Below are 16307 nucleotides of genomic sequence, written 5' to 3'. Positions count from 1 at the left end.
TAGTCCTAAATCTTTCTAGAGTGCCCAGCCTCCTTCGGAGCCCGCTATTCCCCATGGTCCTTACGGAGTTCCCAGCATCCACTACGGACTACGAGAAATAGAATTACCGGTGAGTAAATTCTTATTTTCTGCCAGGAGAGTATTATGGACTCGGCAGTGGACAGGTGATGCTGATTCTAAAAGGCACATGGAAATTTGGCCTTATAAGGGTGAGGAATTGTTTGGGGACGGTCTCTCGGACCTCGTATCCACAGCAACAGCTCGGAAGTCGACTTTTTTACCTCAGGTTCCCTCACAGCCTAAGAAAGCACCGTATTATCAAGTACAGTCCTTTCGGCCTCAGAAAGGCAAGCGGGTTAGAGGCGCGTCCTTTCTGCCCAGAGGCAGAGGTAGAGGGAAAAAGCTGCACCAGACAGCCAGTTCCCAGGAACAAAAATCCTCCCCTGCTTCCACTAAGTCCACCGCATGACGCTGGTGCTCCACAGGTGGAGCCAGGTACGGTGGGGGCCCGTCTCCGGAACTTCAGCGGCCAGTGGGTTCGCTCACAGGTGGATCTCTGGGTTCTACAAGTGGTATCTCAGGGATACAAGCTGGAGTTCGAGACGTCTCCCCCTCGCCGTTACCTCAAATCAGCCTTGCCAGCTACTCCCCAGGACAGGGAGGTAGTACTGGCGGCAATTCACAAGCTGTACCTCCAGCAGGTGATAATCAAAGTTCCCCTCCTTCAACAGGGACGGGGTTACTATTCCACAATGTTTGTTGTACCGAAACCAGACGGTTCGGTGAGACCCATTCTAAATTTGAAATCCTTGAACACTTATATAAGGAAGTTCAAGTTCAAAATGGAATCGCTCAGGGCGGTTATTGCAAGCCTGGAAGAGGGGGATTATATGGTATCACTGGACATCAAGGATGCTTACCTACATGTCCCCATTTACCCACCTCACCAGGTGTACCTCCGTTTTGTGGTAGAGGACTGCCATTACCAATTCCAGACGTTGCCGTTTGGTCTGTCCACGGCACCGAGGGTATTTACCAAAGTAATGGCCGAAATGATGATACTCCTTCGAAAGAAGGGGGTTATAATTATCCCGTACTTGGACGATCTCCTTATAAAGGCGAGGTCCATGGAGCAGTTGTTGGTCGGAGTAGCACTATCTCAGGAAGTGCTACAACAGCACGGCTGGATTCTGAATATCCCAAAGTTGCAGCTGGTTCCTACGACGCGTCTGCTGTTCTTGGGTATGATTCTGGACACAGAACAGAAGAAGGTGTTTCTCCCGGAGGAGAAGGCCAAGGAGTTGTCATCTCTGGTCAGAGACCTCCTGAAACCAAAACAGGTGTCGGTGCATCACTGCACGCGAGTCCTGGGAAAGATGGTATCTTCTTACGAAGTGATTCCCTTCGGCAGGTTCCATGCAAGGATCTTTCAGTGGGATCTGTTAGACAAGTGGTTCGGATCGCATCTTCAGATGCATCGGCTGATCACCCTGTCCCCGAGGGCCAGGGTGTCTCTGCTGTGGTGGCTGCAGAGTGCTCATCTTCTCGAGGGCCGCAGATTCGGCATACAGGACTGGGTCCTGGTGACCACGGATGCAAGCCTCCGAGGTTGGGGGGCAGTCACTCAGGGAAGAAACTTCCAAGGACAATGGTTGAGTCAGGAGGCTTCCCTACACATAAATATTCTGGAACTAAGGGCCATTTACAATGCCCTAAGTCAAGCAAAACCCCTGCTTCAAAACCAGCCGGTGCTGATTCAGTCAGACAACATCACGGCGGTCGCCCATGTAAACCGACAGGGCGGCACAAGAAGCAGGATGGCGATGGCAGAAGCCACAAGGATTCTCCGATGGGCGGAAAATCACGTGACAGCACTGTCAGCAGTGTTCATTCCGGGAGTGGACAACTGGGAAGCAGACTTCCTCAGCAGGCACGACCTCCACCCGGGAGAGTGGGGACTTCATCCAGAAGTCTTCCAGCTGTTTGTAAATCGTTGGGAAAGGCCACAGGTGGACATGATGGCGTCCCGCCTCAACAAAAAGCTAAAAAGATATTGCGCCAGGTCAAGGGACCCTCAGGCGATAGCTGTGGACGCTCTAGTGACACCGTGGGTGTACCAGTCGGTTTATGTGTTCCCTCCTCTTCCTCTCATACCAAAGGTGCTGAGGATAATAAGAAAGAGAGGAGTAAGAGCTATACTCATCGTTCCGGATTGGCCTAGAAGGACTTGGTACCCGGAACTACAAGAAATGATCTCAGAGGACCCTTGGCCTCTGCCGCTCCGACAGGACCTGCTACAGCAGGGGCCCTGTCTGTTCCAAGACTTACCGCGGCTGCGTTTGACGGCATGGCGGTTGAACGCCGGATCCTGATGGAAAAGGGCATTCCGGTTGAAGTCATTCCTACGCTGATAAAAGCTAGGAAGGATGTGACAGCAAAACATTATCACCGCATATGGCGAAAATATGTTGCTTGGTGTGAGGCTATGAAGGCCCCAACAGAAGAATTTCAGCTGGGTCGATTTCTGCACTTCCTACAGTCAGGAGTGACTATGGGCCTAAAATTGGGATCCATTAAAGTCCAGATTTCGGCCCTGTCTATTTTCTTTCAAAAAGAACTGGCTTCACTGCCTGAAGTTCAGACGTTTGTTAAGGGAGTGCTGCATATTCAGCCCCCTTTTGTGCCTCCAGTGGCACCTTGGGATCTCAACGTTGTGTTGGATTTCCTAAAATCACATTGGTTTGAGCCACTTCAGACCGTGGAGTTGAAATATCTCACGTGGAATGTGGTCATGCTTTTGGCCTTGGCTTCGGCTAGGCGTGTGTCAGAATTGGCGGTTTTGTCATGTAAAAGCCCCTATCTGATCTTCCATATGGACAGGGCAGAATTGAGGACTCGTCCCCAATTTCTCCCTAAGGTGGTATCAGCGTTTCATTTGAACCAACCTATTGTGGTGCCTGCGGCTACTCGGGACTGGGAGGCTTCCAAGTTGCTGGATGTAGTCCGGGCCCTGAAAATCTATGTTTCCAGGATGGCTAGAGTCAGAAAAACTGACTCGCTGTTTAGCCTGCATGCACCCAACAAGCTGGGTGCTCCTGCTTCTAAGCAGACTATTGCTCGCTGGATTTGTAGCACGATTCTACTTGCACATTCTGCGGCTGGACTGCCGCATCCTAAATCAGTCAAAGCCCATTCCACGAGGAAGGTGGGCTCTTCTTGGGCGGCTGCCCGAGGGGTCTCGGCTTTACAACTTTGCCGAGCTGCTACCTGGTCGGGATCAAACACGTTTGCAAAATTCTACAAGTTTGATACCCTGGCTGAGGAGGACCTTGAGTTTGCTCATTCGGTGCTGCAGAGTCATCCGCACTCTCCCGCCCGTTTGGGAGCTTTGGTATAATCCCCATGGTCCTTACAGAGTACCCAGCATCCACTAGGACGTCAGAGAAAATAAGATTTTACTCACCGGTAAATCTATTTCTCGTAGTCCGTAGTGGATGCTGGGAGCCCGTCCCAAGTGCGGACTTCTGCAATACTTGTACATAGTTATTGCTTAACTATAGGGTTTTTTGTTCTGAGCCATCTGTTTAATGAGGCTCAGTTGTTGTTCATACTGTTAACTGGGTATAGTTATCACGAGTTGTACGGTGTGATTGGTGTGGCTGGTATGAGTCTTACCCTGGATTACAAATCCTTTCCTAGTAATGTCAGCTCTTCCGGGCACAGTTTCCCTAACTAAGGTCTGGAGGAGGGGCATAGAGGGAGGAGCCAGTGCACCAGATGTAGTACCTAATCTTTCTTTAAAGAGTGCCCAGTCTCCTGCGGAGCCCGTCTATTCCCCATGGTCCTTACGGAGTACCCAGCATCCACTACGGACTACGAGAAATAGATTTACCGGTGAGTTAAATCTTATTTCTCTAACGTCCTAGTGGATGCTGGGACTCCGTCAGGACCATGGGGAATAGCGGGCTCCGCAGGAGACAGGGCACATCTAAAAAAGCTTTTAGGTCACATGGTGCGTACTGGCTCCTCCCCCTATGACCCTCCTCCAAGCCTCAGTTAGGTTTTTGTGCCCGTCCGAGAGGGTGCAATCTAGGTGGCTCTCCTAAAGAGCTGTTTAGAAAAGTTTTTTTTTAGGTTTCAATCTCAGTGATTCCTGCTGGCAACAGGATCACTGCATCGAGGGACTTAGGGGAGAGATTTCCAACTCACCTGCGTGCAGGATGGATTGGAGTCTTAGGCTACTGGACACTTAGCTCCAGAGGGAGTCGGAACACAGGTCAGCCTGGGGTTCGTCCCGGAGCCGCGCCGCCGATCCCCCTTACAGACGCTGAAGAGACGGCAGAACGGAGGTCCGGAAAGCAGGCGGCAGAAGACTCCTCAGTCTTCTTGAAGGTAGCGCACAGCACGGCAGCTGTGCGCCATTGTTGTCACACGGCTCACTGACTCAGTCACGGAGGGTGCAGGGCGCTGCTGGGGGCGCCCTGGGCAGCAATATAATTACCTTTAGTGGCAAAATAAATACATCACATATAGCCATTAAGGCTATATGTATGTATTTTAACCCAGGCCAGTTTCTTAAAAACCGGGGAAAAGCCCGCCGAAAAAGGGGCGGAGCTTATTCTCCTCAGCACTCAGCGCCATTTTCCTGCTCAGCTCCGCTGGTGAGGAAGGCTCCCAGGTCTCTCCCCTGCACTGCACTACAGAAACAGGGTAACAAAGAGAAGGGGGGCATAAATTGGCGATATTTATATATTAAGAGCGCATATATAGTAAACAACACCTTCTAGGGTTGTTTATATACATTTATAGCGCTTTTGGTGTGTGCTGGCAAACTCTCCCTCTGTCTCCCCAAAGGGCTAGGGGGTCCTGTCTTCGATTAGAGCATTCCCTGTGTGGCTGCTGTGTGTCGGTACGTGTGTGTCGACATGTATGAGGACGATGTTGGTGTGGAGGCAGAGCAATTGCCGATGATGGTAATGTCACCCCCTAGGGAGTCGACACCGGAATGGATGGCTTTAGTTATGGAATTACGTGATAATGTCAGCACATTACAAAAGTCAGTTGACGAAATAAGACGCCCGGCAAACCAGTTAGTACCGGTTCAGGCGTCTCAGACACCGTCAGGGGCTGTAAAACGTCCTTTACCTCAGTCAGTCGACACGGGTACCGACACAGATGAATCTAGTGTCGACGGTGAAGAAACAAACGTATTTTCCAATAGGGCCACACGTTATATGATCACGGCAATGAAGGAGGCTTTGCAGATCTCTGATACTGCTGGTACCTCAAAAAGGGGTATTATGTGGGGGGTGAAAAAACTACCTGTATTTTTTCCAGAATCAGAGGAATTGAATGACGTGTGTGATGAAGCGTGGGTTAACCCCGATAGAAAACTGCTAATTTCCAAGAAGTTATTGGCATTATACCCTTTCCCACCAGAGGTTAGGGCGCGCTGGGAAACACCCCCTAGGGTGGATAAGGCGCTCACACGTTTATCAAAGCAAGTGGCGTTGCCGTCTCCTGATACGGCCGCCCTCAAGGATCCAGCAGATAGGAGGCTGGAAACTACACTGAAGAGTATATACACACATACTGGTGTTATACTGCGACCGGCAATAGCCTCAGCCTGGATGTGCAGTGCTGGGGTAGTGTGGTTGGATTCTCTGACTGAAAATATTGATACCCTGGATAGGGACAGTATTTTATTGACTCTAGAGCAATTAAAGGATGCTTTCCTTTATATGCGAGATGCTCAGAGGGATGTTTGTACTCTAGCATCAAGAGTAAGCGCGATGTCCATATCTGCCAGAAGAAGTTTATGGACGCGACAGTGGTCAGGTGATGCGGATTCCAAGAGGCATATGGAAGTATTGCCATATAAAGGAGAGGAATTGTTTGGGGTCGGTCTTTCGGACCTGGTGGCCACGGCAACTGCCGGCAAATCCACTTTTTTACCTCAGACCCCCTCCCAACAGAAAAAGACACCGTCTTTTCAGCCGCAGTCCTTTCGCTCCTATAAAAAGCGACCAAAAGGACAGTCTTATCTGCCGCGAGGCAGAGGAAAGGGTAAGAAAGGGCAGCAAGCAGCCCCTGCCCAGGAACAGAAGCCCGCCCCGGCTTCTACAAAGCCATCAGCATGACGCTGGGGCTTTACAAGCGGACTCAGGAACGGTGGGGGGTCGACTCAAGATTTTCAGCAATCAATGGGTTCACTCACAAGTGGACCCGTGGGTCCTGCAGATAGTATCTCAGGGTTACATGCTGGAGTTCGAAAGGTCTCCCCCTCGCCGGTTCCTAAAGTCTGCTTTACCAACGTCTCCCTCAGAAAGGACGTCGGTTTTGGAAGCCATTCACAAGCTGTATTCTCAGCAGGTGATAGTCAAGGTACCCCTCCTACAACAGGGAAAGGGGTATTATTCCACACTATTTGTGGTACCGAAACCGGACGGTTCGATAAGGCCTATTCTAAATTTGAAATCCTTGAACCTGTACATAAAGAAATTCAAGTTCAAGATGGAGTCACTCAGAGCAGTGATAGCGAATCTGGAAGAAGGAGACTTCATGGTGTCCTTGGACATAAAAGATGCTTATCTACATGTCCCGATTTACCCCTCACACCAAGGGTATCTCAGGTTCGTGATACAAGACTGTCATTATCAGTTTCAAACGCTGCCGTTTGGGTTGTCCACGGCCCCTCGGGTCTTTACCAAGGTAATGACCGAAATGATGGTTCTTCTACGAAGAAAAGGCGTATTAATTATCCCTTACTTGGACGATCTCCTGATAAGGGCAAAGTCCAGAGAACAGCTGGAAGTCGGTGTAGCGCTAACACAAGTAGTGCTTCAGCAACACGGGTGGATTCTAAATCTTCCAAAATCTCAATTGACCCCGACAACACATCTGCTGTTCCTGGGCATGATTCTGGACACGGTTCAGAAAAAGGTATTTCTCCCGGAAGAGAAAGCAAGGGAGTTATCCGAACTTGTCAAGAACCTCCTAAAACCAGGAACTGTGTCAGTACATCAATGCACAAGAGTCCTGGGAAAGATGGTGGCTTCGTACGAAGCGATTCCATTCGGCAGATTCCATGCACGAACATTTCAGTGGGATCTGCTGGACAAATGGTCCGGATCGCATCTGCACATGCATCAGCGGATAACACTGTCACCGAGAACAAGGTTGTCTCTCCTGTGGTGGTTGCAGACTGCCCATCTGTTAGTGGGCCGCAGATTCGGCATACAGGACTAGGTCCTGGTGACTACGGATGCCAGCCTACGAGGTTGGGGAGCAGTCACAAAGGGAAGAAACTTCCAGGGCGTGTGGTCAAACCTGGAGACGTCTCTTCACATAAATATACTGGAGCTAAGAGCGATCTACAATGCTCTAAGCCTGGCAAAATCGCTGCTTCAGGGTCAGTCGGTGTTGATCCAGTCCGACAACATCACGGCAGTCGCCCACGTAAACCGACAAGGCGGCACGAGAAGCAGGAGTGCAATGGCAGAAGCTGCAAGGATTCTGCGCTGGGCGGAGAATCATGTCGTAGCACTGTCAGCAGAAGTTTTCCACATGATTGTGAACCGTTGGGAAAAACCAAAGGTGGACATGATGGCGTCTCGCCTCAACAAAAAATTGGACAGGTATTGCGCCAGGTCAAGAGACCCTCAGGCAATAGCTGTGGACGCTCTGGTAACACCGTGGGTGTACCAGTCAGTGTATGTGTTCCCTCCTCTGCCTCTCATACCAAAGGTACTGAGAATTATACGGAAAAGAGGAGTAAGAACAATACTGGTAGCTCCGGACTGGCCAAGAAGAACTTGGTATCCGGAACTTCAAGAGATGCTCACGGAGGATCCGTGGCCTCTACCTCTAAGAAGGGATCTGCTTCAGCAGGGACCTTGTATGTTCCAAGACTTACCGCGGCTGCGTTTGACGGCATGGCGGTTGAACGCCGGATTCTAAAAGAGAAGGGCATTCCTGAGGAAGTTATTCCTACTTTAATTAAAGCCAGGAAAGAAGTGACCGCACAACATTATCACCGCATTTGGAGAAAATATGTTGCGTGGTGTGAGGCCAAGAAGGCTCCAACGGAAGAATTTCAATTGGGTCGATTCTTACATTTCCTGCAAGCAGGATTGTCTATGGGCCTCAAATTGGGGTCCATTAAAGTTCAAATTTCGGCCTTATCAATTTTCTTCCAGAAGGAATTGGCGTCAGTGCCTGAAGTACAAACTTTTGTCAAAGGTGTACTACATATACAACCCCCAATAGTGCCTCCAGTGGCACCGTGGGATTTGAACGTGGTTCTAAATTTTCTCAAATCTCATTGGTTTGAGCCTTTAAAATCGGTAGATTTAAAATACCTTACATGGAAGGTAACCATGCTGTTGGCCCTGGCTTCAGCCAGGAGAGTTTCGGAGTTGGCAGCTTTGTCATACAAAAGCCCATATCTGATATTCCATTCGGACAGGGCAGAATTGAGGACACGTCCTCAATTTCTCCCTAAGGTGGTTTCGGCATTTCACTTGAACCAGCCTATTGTGGTGCCTGCGGCTACTAGCGACTTGGAGGACTCCAAGTTACTGGACGTTGTCAGAGCATTAAAAATATATATTTCAAGGACAGCTGGAGTCAGAAAATCTGACTCGTTGTTTACATTGTATGCACCCAACAAGTTGGGTGCTCCTGCGTCTAAACAGACGATTGCACGTTGGATATGTAGTACAATCCAACTTGCACATTCTGTGGCAGGCCTGCCACAGCCTAAATCTGTAAAGGCCCATTCCACAAGGAAAGTGGGCTCATCCTGGGCGGCTGCCCGAGGAGTCTCGGCATTACAACTTTGCCGAGCAGCTACGTGGTCAGGGGAGAACACGTTTGTAAAATTTTACAAATTTGATACTCTGGCTAAAGAGGACCTGGAGTTCTCTCATTCGGTGCTGCAGAGTCATCCGCACTCTCCCGCCCGTTTGGGAGCTTTGGTATAATCCCCATGGTCCTGACGGAGTCCCAGCATCCACTAGGACGTTAGAGAAAATAAGAATTTACTTACCGATAATTCTATTTCTCATAGTCCGTAGTGGATGCTGGGCGCCCATCCCAAGTGCGGATTGTCTGCAATGCTTGTACATAGTTATTGTTACAAAAATCGGGTTATTACTGTTGTTGTGAGCCATCTGTTCAGAGGCTACTTCGTTTGTGTTATCATACTGTTAACTGGGTTCAGATCACAAGTTGTACGGTGTGATTGGTGTGGCTGGTATGAGTCTTACCCGGGATTCAAGATCCTTCCTTATTGTGTACGCTCGTCCGGGCACAGTACCTAACTGAGGCTTGGAGGAGGGTCATAGGGGGAGGAGCCAGTACGCACCATGTGACCTAAAAGCTTTTTTAGATGTGCCCTGTCTCCTGCGGAGCCCGCTATTCCCCATGGTCCTGACGGAGTCCCAGCATCCACTACGGACTATGAGAAATAGAATCATCGGTAAGTAAATTCTTATTTTTATATGGCATACCCTTTCCCTAAGCAGGACAGGGAGATTTGGGGAATCACCCCCCACTGTGGACAAGGCCCTGACGCGTTTGTCCAAGAAAGTGGCGCTACCGTCTCCTGACACAGCGGCCCTTAAGGACCCTGCAGATCGCAGGCAAGAAACTACCTTAAAGTGTATTTATTCTCATACGGGTGCTGTGTTAAGACCGACAATTGCGTCGGCATGGGTGTGTAGCGCAATTGCAGCTTGGACAGATGAGCTGACAGATCAATTTGATAATATTAATAAGGATACTATATTCCTAACTCTAGCCCATATTAAAGACGCAGTCTTATTTATGAGGGATGCTCAAAGGGACATTGGATTGCTAGCTTCTAGGACCAATGCCATGTCTATCTCAGCGAGAAGATCCTTATGGACTCGCCAATGGACGGGTGATGCGGATTCCAAGAAACATATGGAAGTACTACCCTATAAGGGGGATGTATTGTTTGGGGATGGGCTGACGGACCTGGTTTCCACAGCTACAGCAGGTAAATCAGAATTTTTTACCATATATTCCCCAACAGCAAAAGAAAGTAACACCCTATCAGATGCAGTCCTTTCGGTTGCATAAGTCCAAAAGAGGTCGGGGATCCTCTTTCCTCGCCAGAGGTAAGGGCAGAGGCAAGAGAGCACCTGCTTCAGCAGGTGCCCAGGAACAAAAGTCCTCCCCGGCTGCTCCAAAACCCACAGCATGACGCTGGGGCTCCCCTGAGGGAGTCCGCACCGGTGGGGGCACGTCTTCGACTTTTCAGTCAGGCCTGGGTCAGTTCGGACCTGAATCCCTGGGTGTTGGAAATAGTTTCCCAGGGTTACAAATTGGAATTCGAGGAGGTGCCCCCGAGCCGATTTTTCAAATCGGCCCTACCAGCTTCCACATCGGAAAGGGATGTAGTGTTAGCTGAAATTCAAACTCTGTGTATACAGCAAGTGATAATCAAGGTTCCCCTGCACCAGCAGGGAAGAGGTTACTATTCAACCCTATTTGTGGTCCCGAAACCGGACGGTTCGGTCAGACCTATTTTGAATCTGAAATCCCTAAACCTGTACATAAAAAGATTCAAATTCAAAATGGAATCTCTCAGAGCGATAATAGCAACATGGAGGAGGGGGAGTTTATGGTGTCTCTGGACATAAAGGATGCGTACCTTCATGTCCCCATATATGCCCCCCATCAGGAATACCTGAGATTCGCTGTACAGGATTGTCATTACCAATTTCAGACGTTGCCGTTTGGACTTTCCACGGCCCCGAGGATTTTCACCAATATAATGGCGGAAATGATGGTGGTCCTGCGCAAGCATGGAGTCACAATTATCCCATACTTGGACGATCTCCTGATAAAAGCGAGATCAAGGGAGAAATTGCTGAGCAGTGTGGCGCTCTCTCTGAGAGTGCTCCAGCAACACGGTTGGATTCTAAATCTACCGAAGTCGCAGTTGATTCCGACAACTCGACTACCGTTCCTAGGTATGATACTGGATACGGAACAAATGAAGGTCTTCCTCCCAATAGAGAAAGCCCAAGACATCCAGAACATGGTCAGAGACCTGCTAAAACCGAAAAAGGTGTCAGTTCACCAATGCACTCGAGTTCTGGGGAAAATGGTGGCGGCCTACGAGGCCATTCCCTTCGGAAGGTTCCATGCAAGGACTTTTCAATGGGACCTTCTGGACAAGTGGTCCGGGTCCCATCTGCACTTACATCGGAAAATAACTCTGTCCCCAGGGACCAGAGTGTCCCTCCTGTGGTGGTTGCAAAGTGCTCACCTCCTGGAGGGTCGCAGGTTCGGAATTCAGGATTGGATCCTGGTTACCATGGACGCGAGCCTCCGAGGATGGGGAGCGGTCACACAGGGAAAGACTCTTCAGGGGCTTTGGTCAGACCAGGAGATCGTCCAAGTACGTGATAATAGTGACACCTTGCTTCCGCAGGAGCACCATCATTTCCGCCATTACCTTGGTGAATATTCTCGGGGCCGTGGAGAGACCAAACGGCAACGTCTGAAATTGGTAATGACAATCCCGTACCGCAATTCTGAGGTACGCCTGATGAGGTGGATAAATGGGGACATGAAGGTATGCATCCTTTATGTCCAGAGTCACCATAAAATCTCCCCCTTTCAGGCTTGCATTGACCGCTCTTAGCGATTCCTTCTTGAACTTGAACCTTTTCAGGTATATGTTCAGGGATTTTAAATTCAATATAGGTCTGACCGAACCGTCTGGTTTCGGGACTACACAGCGCTATAAACCCATGCCGACACAATCGCCGGTCTGAGTAGTGTACCAGAATGCGCACGCTATCTGCAGGATCCCTGAGAATAGCTGTTACGTCAGGGCTACCTTTTGGGCAAACGTGACACCCTATGGGAAGATTCCCATCGTATCCTGGCCCTAGTGGGGAAAGGATACTCCCTGAAAATTCTTTGTGGGAAACTGCAGTCTCTTGTCTGGCGATTCCCGCTCTTTTTCCTAATGAGAGGAGGGAAATTTACCTCAGCTATCTTCCCCTTAAACATGTGTACCCTTGTGTCAGGGACAGATGAGTCATCAGTGATATGCAAATCATCTTTTATTACAATAATCATATATTGAATACTTTTCTGCCATTTTGGCTGTAACTTTGCATTATCGTAGTCGACACTGGAGTCAGACTCCGTGTCGATATCAGTGTCTATTATTTTGGATAGTGAGCATTGAGAGACTCTGAAGGTCTCTGCGACATAGGGACAGACATGGGTAGATTCCCTGTCTGTTCTCTAATCTTTTGTGCAATAAATTCACCTTAGCACTTAATTACACATATCCAAGCAGGTGTCGGCGTTGTCGACGGAGACACCCTCTCATACACATTTTTGCTCCATCCTCCTTAGGGGGAGCCTTTTACCTCAGACATGTCGACACACACGTACCGACACACCACACACTCGGGGAATGCTCATCTGAAGACAATTCCCCCATAAGGCCCTTTGAAGAGACAGAGAGAGAGTATGCCAGCACACACCCCAGCGCTATTAACCCAGGAATAACACAGTAACTTAATGTTAACCCGGTAGCTGCTGTTTATATTGATTTTTGCGCCTAATTATGTGCCCCCCCTCTCTTTTTACCCTCTTCTACCGTGTAACTGCAGGGGAGAGGCTGGGGAGCTTCCTCTCAGCGGTGCTGTGGAGAAAAAACATGGCGCTGGCAAGTGCTGAGGAAGAAGCCCCGGCCCCTCGACGGCGGGCTTCTGTCCCGCTTTCATGTACAATTTTTGGCGGGGGCTCATGCATATATACAGTGCAAAACTGTATATATGCCCACTTTTGCCAAGAGGTCCTAATTGCTGCCCAGGGTGCCCCCCCCCCCCCTGCGCCCTGCACCCTACAGTGACCGGAGTATGTGAGTGTAGTGTGGGAGCAATGGCGCACACCTGCAGTGCTGTGCGCTACCTCAGTTTGAAGACTGGAGTCTTCTGCCGCCGATTTCGAAGTCTTCTTTCTTCTTTCACCCGGCTTCTGTCTTCCGGCTCTGCGAGGGGGACGGCGGCGCGGCTCCAGGATCGGACGACAAAGGGTGAGATCCTGTGTACGATCCCTCTGGAGCTAATGGTGTCCAGTAGCCTAAGAAGCAGGACCTATCTTCAGAGAGTAGGGCTGCTTCTTTCCCCTCAGTCCCACGATGCAGGGAGTCTGTTGCCAGCAGATCTCCCTGAAAATAAAAAACCTAACAAAATACTTTCTTATGGCAAGCTCAGGAGAGCTCACTAAACATCACCCAGCTCGTCCGGGCACAGATTCAAACTGAGGTCTGGAGGAGGGACATAGAGGGAGGAGCCAGAACACACCAGAATCCAAATTCTTTCTTAAAGTGCCCTGTCTTCTGCGGAGCCCGTCTATTCCCCATGGTCCTTACGGAGTCTCCAGCATCCACTAGGACGTTAGAGAAAGTGGGAATAGAATATGTGGCGAGCGCGGCGAGCCCGCAAGGGACTTTTTTTGCGCTTGCCTCCCGTGTCATTCTGGCGGCCGGGATCCCGGCGTCTGTATGCTGACCGCTAGGATCCCGACCACCGGTCACCTGATCCCGTGTTGTAGCACAGAACTAATGCAGATTCATTTAATGACGCATATTGTGGTAGAACAAGAGGCAAACTTGTTAAATTTGTGTAAAAGTTATTGTGTCTAATCCAATTTGTCATTTTTTCCAGGGTCGACATCAGGGTATAGAAGTGCCCCTATATCGTTCTAGTCAGGTTTGAATTTTCTTGAGAAACCTGTAACTTAAATGAATTCTGCATGTCATGTTTTGTTAAGACTTCGCTGTACATTGCTACGTGATGTTTTGTCATCAATGACTCCAGTCAGAGGGTTTTACAACAGCCGAATGTGGTGCTTTACCGTTAGTTATTTAATATCTTAGTTGGCTATTGTAAACTAATGTGTGTAGGATCAGTTTGTGCTGCTTCTCAGATTTTGGTTCTTTTTGTGTTATATGAATAGGTTTTTTTAGGGTGAGAGTCTAAATTTATTAAACTTGATTTGTTAGCGCAATTTTCAGATACTTTTGAAAATGCAGATGCATTGGCCTGCTGCCGGAGCAATAAACTTGCTGTTCTTTCATGTCTGATAGGATTGATGTTAGGTGTTTAGATGCTTCATGTGGTGTGATTTTTTCTGTTCTGGTCTGTTTCTGAGGGTTGCCCATGCATATCTGCTGGTAATTCTGATGCATGAAAACTGCTTTAAAATAGGATCATTGCCTCCCACATTAATGTGCACTTGCCAGTAAATTAGTTTTATATTGGGAAAAACACCCCAGATAAAGGGCCAAATTCAATTAGCCACGGCACTTAACTCGAGAGAAGTTTGCAGTAAGTAGGGTTTTCAGGGTTACCGCGAATGTCTGTGAGCAGTTCACCCATAGCTGCAAACATATCTGGGGGTTACCGCACAAGAAAGCATGCTGCTAATTGATTAAATTCAGCTGTTAAACCAGCATATTGCAACCATACGGTTAGTCTCGCGGCTAATTGAATTCCCCCCAAAGAGTAGATGGAAAATGCATTTGGAGCACATCAGTGAAATGTGTGTAAAAATGCTCTCATGGTGTTATGTACAAAGTTTACATATCCTGCATATAGACGTTCAAGGCTCAGACTTTACTTATATTTTGAGTTAAACTGCCAGCAGTATTTATCTAGGGTTTACAGAAGATGCTGTAGAACTGTGCAGGGCATACTGGGATGTGTAGTTCCACAGCAACTGGAGTGCTACGGGTTGCATACTTGCATACCCCTGTTATAACCCATCAGAGTTGTATTGTATGAGAATAGGTGGGGGAACGTGTAATATTAACTGAAATATGAAAAAACAATTTTTTGTTATTTGGAGCATAATGGCCAAAATACACTGAATTACATGTAAAATGTAATTTATTGTGATATAAGTCTTTGCAAGAGACAAAATTCTACACCTGATATAAAATAAATGTTTTTTTATGCTTTTCCTCCTTTTTGTAAGGATTATTTATGAGTAGTTTGCGGTTATCTTGCAGTGTGGTTGTGGCGTTTGCTTTGAGTGTCAGAGTTGCACTATATTGCTTCCAACAGGACGGTATGTTGAAGTGTAAGAGTGGCACAGCTATCACTTCAATCTTAAGACTGAGACTGCTCCTCTTTGCAAAAATATTGTTGACCAGCCAAAGAACAAAATCGTATTATACTGTTCAAAATTAAATATAAATTCCAGAATTACTTCCATGGGCAACAGAACACCTCTATAAACTGGCAAAAAGGGGGCATTAGAGGCCCGGGCACAGTCCTACCCCCGCCAGTATAAATATTACAAACCGTCTCTGAGGTAAAAACGTGCCATTGCGGGGGGCGGAGCTTCTTCCTCAGGCAGCCAGCACACTGCTCAGCGCCATTTTCTCTCTCCTCGGGCTGCAGAGACCACGCTGGTCCTCCTTCACTTCTGACTACAAGTATTCAAGGTGCAAAACGGGGGGGCACAAGCGAATTTGGTGCATTACAAGTGTGCATGTCAGTGGGCATTCTGTGTTCACAGGCATTAGATACTGGCGCTGGGGTTGTGAATTGGCTGCTCCTAAACTGTGTCCCTCTGACAGATTTTACTGTGGGTCTATCCCCTATAAGTCCCATTGTGTCTGTGTGTGTGTGTTGTACACGTGTGTAAGACATGTCAGAGGCAGGGAGTTCCTCCCCGGAGGAAACCATTTTAGGGACACAGAAGTGTAATGTGGTGGCGCTGCCGACACACCCAAGAGCCTGCATGGGTGAAAGAAATATGTGATAGTATGCATCATATCAATAGGAGATTAGATAAGTCTGAATCTCATGCTGAGTGCTGGAGAAAATCTGTGGAGGATGTGATTTTTCAGGGCTCTGTTCTTCCATCCGCAGGCGACCCCTCTGGGTCACATAAGAGACCATTTGCGAATATTGTGAATACCGACACAGACACAGACACTGATTCTTGTGTCGACGATAGTAGTGTTCATTCTAGCACCCTGCACCTTTCAAAATCCATGCAGTTCTCCTTTCCTGCATGGGGTGTCGCTCTCTGGTGTGGTGCTTCTCAGAACACTTTGGTCTGTATCTCGGCACTGAAATACAGACCTGAGTGTGCTGAGAAGCACCAGAGGAGAGAGCGACACCCAAGGCAGGAAAGAGGAACTGCACATGTTTTGAAAGGTGCAGGGTGCTAGAATGAACACTATGATAGTGACTCCAGAGAAATAGATCATAAATTTGCAAAAAATATACAAT

At 48.5% G+C, this 16307-nt stretch overlaps 1 protein-coding gene across 6 annotated transcripts in view; it reads left to right on the top strand.

The window, feature by feature from the left end:
* The window catches only part of SCAF8 (SR-related CTD associated factor 8), a 766315-nt gene that overhangs the window by 33274 nt on the left and 716734 nt on the right, over nucleotides 1-16307 (top strand). For 5 of the 6 annotated variants that reach the window (XR_010176108.1, XR_010176106.1, XR_010176107.1 and 2 more), the window contains exon 2: nucleotides 13728-13772. The exons of the other annotated variant lie outside the window; for it this stretch is intronic. Coding sequence is in view for 2 of the 5 variants with exons in the window: in XM_063917713.1 (XP_063773783.1) it covers nucleotides 13728-13772 (45 nt within the window). In the remaining 3 variants the exon portion in view is untranslated. The remainder of the gene's footprint in view (nucleotides 1-13727; nucleotides 13773-16307) is intronic. 6 annotated transcript variants of the gene reach the window in all.

This window comes from Pseudophryne corroboree, chromosome 4 (assembly GCF_028390025.1).
Source record: "Pseudophryne corroboree isolate aPseCor3 chromosome 4, aPseCor3.hap2, whole genome shotgun sequence".
In the NCBI taxonomy this organism is placed as follows: Eukaryota; Metazoa; Chordata; class Amphibia; order Anura; family Myobatrachidae; genus Pseudophryne; species Pseudophryne corroboree.
This window is presented reverse-complemented; position numbering and strand designations above follow the sequence as displayed.